The sequence below is a fragment of the Poecilia latipinna genome, unplaced genomic scaffold (genome assembly GCF_001443285.1).
Source record: "Poecilia latipinna isolate Pla-1442-1.1 unplaced genomic scaffold, P_latipinna-1.0 Scaffold786, whole genome shotgun sequence".
Classification (NCBI taxonomy): domain Eukaryota; kingdom Metazoa; phylum Chordata; class Actinopteri; order Cyprinodontiformes; family Poeciliidae; genus Poecilia; species Poecilia latipinna.
Genome location: NW_015113402.1, coordinates 367,574 through 372,410, shown reverse-complemented (window position 1 = coordinate 372,410; position 4,837 = coordinate 367,574). Strand labels below are relative to the sequence as shown.

The 4,837-nt window shown below is 43.9% G+C and overlaps 1 protein-coding gene across 1 annotated transcript in view; it reads right to left on the bottom strand.

Moving 5' to 3' along the window:
* flvcr1 (FLVCR choline and heme transporter 1) overlaps positions 1–4,837 on the bottom strand; it is a 21,605-nt gene that overhangs the window by 6,748 nt on the left and 10,020 nt on the right. Inside the window, exons 2-6 of the mRNA XM_015046644.1 lie at positions 3,698–3,770; positions 2,411–2,482; positions 1,668–1,808; positions 557–624; positions 296–399 (exon numbers count right to left, since the gene is read on the bottom strand). Of these exons, the coding sequence (XP_014902130.1) occupies positions 296–399; positions 557–624; positions 1,668–1,808; positions 2,411–2,482; positions 3,698–3,770 (458 nt within the window). The remainder of the gene's footprint in view (positions 1–295; positions 400–556; positions 625–1,667; positions 1,809–2,410; positions 2,483–3,697; positions 3,771–4,837) is intronic.

Below are 4,837 nucleotides of genomic sequence, written 5' to 3'. Positions count from 1 at the left end.
GAAGTGTCGGATGGATGAACGGGTGGATGGATGAGCGGATGGATGAAGTGATGGATGGATGAGCGGATGGATGGATGAAGTGTCAGATGGATGGATGAAGTGTCAGATGGATGGATGAGCGGATGGATGGATGAGCGGATGGATGAAGTGTCGGATGGATGAAGTGTCGGATGGATGAAGTGTCAGATGGATGGATGAAGTGTCAGATGGATGGATGAAGGGATGGATGGATGAGCGGATGGATGGATGAGCGGATGGATGAAGTGTCGGATGGATGAAGTGTCGGATGGCCTACTTGTAGGTTTTGGTGTGGTCCAGCCAAAGGCCACAGAGGATGGACCCGACCATCCCGGCCAGAACCAGAGTCAGTCCGATCCGCCCAGCGTTCAGCTCCTGACCCTGAGTAACGGAGAGAGGAAGGTTCTGTACCAACCCAGAACCCAGAGGGGTTCTGCTGGGTCATACTGGGTTGGACCAGGTTCTGCTGGGTTCGGCCATGCGTCGCTCTGCGTCTCTTCGTGCTGCTGATGTAACCGTGGCGATCGTCGGTGTTTACCTGGAAGTAGTGGAGGATGATCTGGTTGAGCAGCGTGGAGACGGAGTAGAAGGATCCGGTCAGGATGCCTGCAGACGCAGCAACAACGTCAGAGTCCAGCTGTCCGGCCCTCATCTGCTGGGGAACGCTGCACCGCTAGCTAAAACACTAGCTAGCCGTAAACATTAGCTCTGCTGATGCTAACGCGCTATACTGACTCTGTATTAAACAGAAGCTAATGCTAAAGCGCTAACCAGTGGTGACAGCACTTCTGCTAATGTGCTAAAAGTGGAGCTAATTTTTCGCTTAACACTTTAGCGTTTCTGCTAACTTTAGAAACATTTAGCACAACTAGCTTCCCCTAGATTAATTTTTAGATGTGAAATCTAAAGTGTTAATTTTCTAAATTAAACCTCTGGGTTGAGGTTTAATTTATATTCATGCTCTTATTTTGAAGTGGATGAAGACTGTTTGGACTTTTTCCCCTCAATAACTTTATTTAAGACAAGAAACATGGGATCAAAAAAAAAGAAGACATAAATACCAAACCTAAGGGAAATATAGAACATTATGATGTCAACATTAAATTGGTGCTAGAGGTTGCAGTCTTTGAACTGCAGATAATTTCAATTGAAGTTAGCAATTTAGCATTAGCTTCAGGTAAATGCCATGTTGGTGTATTGCTTTGACATTAGCTTCAGCTACATGAAATGTTACTATAGCATTTATCGTTAGTTTGAGCTAAATACCATGTTGGTTTATTACTTTAGCATTAGCTGAGCTAATGTTTATGGTTAGAACTTTAGGGTTAGCGTAGCTAGCCTTTTAGCTAGCAGTGTCCTCCTCCATCTCTCTAAACTGAAAATCAGAAGTGTTGGTTGTGGGAAACCTGGGAACTCTCTGTTCCCAGGTTTGTGACTCTGTTTGCAGCTTTAAAAAGATGATCCTTTCTTATCTGGAAATATCTCAATTATTGGAATTAATGTCAAACACACCTGCAGGTTTTCAGTGATTAATCCCTGATGTTTGCCAGATGGGATTAGTTTGACTGTTTCAACCATCTGAGGTTAATCCCTGGAGGTCAGAGCAATTGCAGAAACAGAAGTAGTGAGAGTGGGATTCTCCTTCTCACCGTAGCTGATGAGTAGCAGGACGAAGGCTTTGTTCTTGACCAAGTTGATGATGGACTGTTTGTAGGAGTAATCGTCCAGCGGGACGCCCAGTAACACGGCCTGCGCCTGGCTGGGCGGCAGAGGCGGTTTGTCTTTTATCACTGCAGGACAGACAGAAACAAAACACGGCTAAGATTTCTGTTCAAAAAGCCATTCAGGTGAGCGAAGTTCCTCCATGTCAGATGAAACCCACAGAACATCAAAACACACAGACTCAGCATATTTAAAGACCCTGGTGGTGACATTACACCTACCAGTCCTAAAGCTCAATATCACAAATAAATATCATTCTCATTCAGAAAGTAATCTTTTTTAACCAATAAGAATCTGAAAAGTGTGGTGTACATCTGAATCTGAGTCAGAACTCTGAAGAACCTCCTTTGGCTGCAGGTCAGCAGCCTGCATGTGACCTGAGCTGCAGATTATCTGGATCTGACGGCTTGCCTTTAACCACAGTGGCAGTTAGCATGACTTTGCATACTGTTAGCATAGCATGACTTTGCATACTGTTAGCATAGCATGACTTTGCATACTGTTAGCATGTCATTGCATGCTGCTACTCAAAGCGACCCTCCAGCCTTCATCACTTCTCTCTGACACTAAATCTAAAAGCGGGAAGCTTTCAGTCAGACTGTGAGCTAACAAGTGTCAGGCTAAGTGCTAATGTGGGTAGAAATATGAAGCCGTGTGCGTGTGTGTGTACCTATGACGGTGAGGACGAAGAGGCCTGTGGAAACAGCAGCTGTTCCATAAAACATGATGCTGATGTTGCGACCTGAGGGACAGAAGATCACCTTTAGCTGCTTCCAGAAACCAACCAACGAGAAGCAGCTAATGGTTGCCTAGGAAACACAGGAAGTTCACATGTGATGTAAAAGCAAATTATGAAATGAGAAAAACCCGTTTCACTATTCCAAGTCAATCCAATTTCCATGACAACTACCAGGGATACTCCGATCAGGTTTTTGCTGTCGATTCCGATCACCCATGAGGCCGATCTCTGATCGCTTTGGGTATAAATGCTACAATGTGATCTGGCAAAATGGAAAAATGATCTGGTAATAAATTCACCTAATTTAGACATAAAACATAGAAAATACTTGCAGGCACAAAACAGCAGCTACTCAGTCAAAAGGACTGAAAACATTCAATCAGTAAAATAATATTTAACAGTAATGCTCTAAGACATAAATTATACAGGAGTCAAATAAATCTGAAAAAAGGAAACATTCATTCAAAGTTAAAAGCATCAAAATACACAATCCTGAGTTACTGAATCAAAACTTCCTGATTGGCTAGCTGATTGACGCTGGCTCTGATTTATCTGCTTTATTTTAGGACAGTGAAAGTTTCAATACACGTCTAGAATCTGTTTTCAGCTCCTGCTGTGAGAGCTCACCGTCTGGAGGCTGAGCCCGTCTGGGAAATATTACCACCAGTAGCGATGGTCCGACAGCAGAACCAGAACCAGAACCGGCGTCTCACTCCGCAGCTCCAAGACTTGAATTATTGTTGGGGTTATTTTAGCTTTCTGACCGTGATGCTAATCCGGTGAGTGTTGGTAGCCGCGCTGCTCTACCTGCTGATGGGTCCGGATGTCTTTTGTTCCTGCACTGATGCAGCCAAATCAATCAAGTTCTTGTTTTTAATATCATATTAGATTCGTGGTGTTGGTGCGTTGTGTCGTGCTTCACCCTGAGGTAATTCTCCACCGCAACTCGCAAACGTCCCCAATCAGTTAAAGTTCCTCACTACAGGAGAGCAGCTGCAGGCTGAGAAGGGAGATGCAGGTGATCAGTTTGGGATCGGCAACAAGAGACAGCGATCGATCACCGATCATACTCTTTCTCACAGAAATCAGCTGATGGAGATCGGCGGCCGACGGATCGGCACATATATAGTAACTACACAATAAAACTTGGTTTCACATCATTTCCTTCCACATTTTGGAAGCGCCCAGTCCAGATCCGGTTCTGGTTTTCCCAGTCACCTGTTCGCTCCAGGTCCTCCGATGTGTTTGGTACCAGAACTGGAGGCAGGAGGAACCCGATGGCCGTCCCCAGCTGAAACACAAAGATTAAAACACTCAGATAAATGTGGAAACATTTCCTTATCCGGTAAAATATGTGCTGAATATCTCAGGTTGGTTAATTAAAGCGTCATTAACAAAAACACAGATCTGTTGTGGGATAATGAAGGATTCCCACCAAAAAAAAAAAAAAACAGGAGGCAGGAACTGAATCAAAATGTTTTTTGTTTTTTTTTAATTTTATCAAAATATTAAAAAATACTTTTATAACCAGGTTATTGCAGCTTTTTAACTATAAGGATGTCTACAGATTCAAAACATTTACTGAAATGTTTTAATTTATTTGCTGGGTCAATGATGAACCAACATTACTGCAACCATAGGCCGGAACAGGGGGGCCCAGGGCCATGGCCCCCCACTTTACGGCCCTGCCCGTCCGCATTTACACATTCTGCACGCAGCTCTGACAGTCTGTGACTGACCTCTCTGTGTTTATATGCAGACAGAAGCACAGATAAAACCTCCAGCACCGAGATCTGGACCAAAAGGCTCCAGATCACAGTCACCAAAGGTTTATGCGCATGCGCAGCTCCGGGTAGGGTTGGGATCAGGAACCGCTCTAACTCTGATACGGTCCCTGTGTAAACCAAGTTTTCCTAAAATTAAATTAGAATTCTGTATTTGTGCCACATCTGGTCCAAATGCCGCATTTACTGCGGCGTTTTCTTTCCACCGGACCGTATGGAAAAAAAACATCCGATGTCGGCCATGTCCGTTTACGGTCCGGACCAAATGCTCACACACTTAACCCAGCAGATCATTTTTCCTCAGGTCGAAAATTAATTGCCCGAAAAGTTTTTTGTTGTTTCGTCTAAAAGCCAATCAGCCACCAGGAGTCATTATGGCTGCTGATGGTTTTCAGGTTTCTGTTGGAATTAATTTTTGTTTGTTAAATAATAAGCACATTAAAGTTTAATCATTTTGTTTTTAATGCAAAAATATTGTCATCAGTTCGGCTGGATTCGGTTCGGCTCTTTCCCGCACAATTAGCGGAACAGCAAACATAATCTGCGCCTTTTGGCTTCAGAGCATCAGATGGCG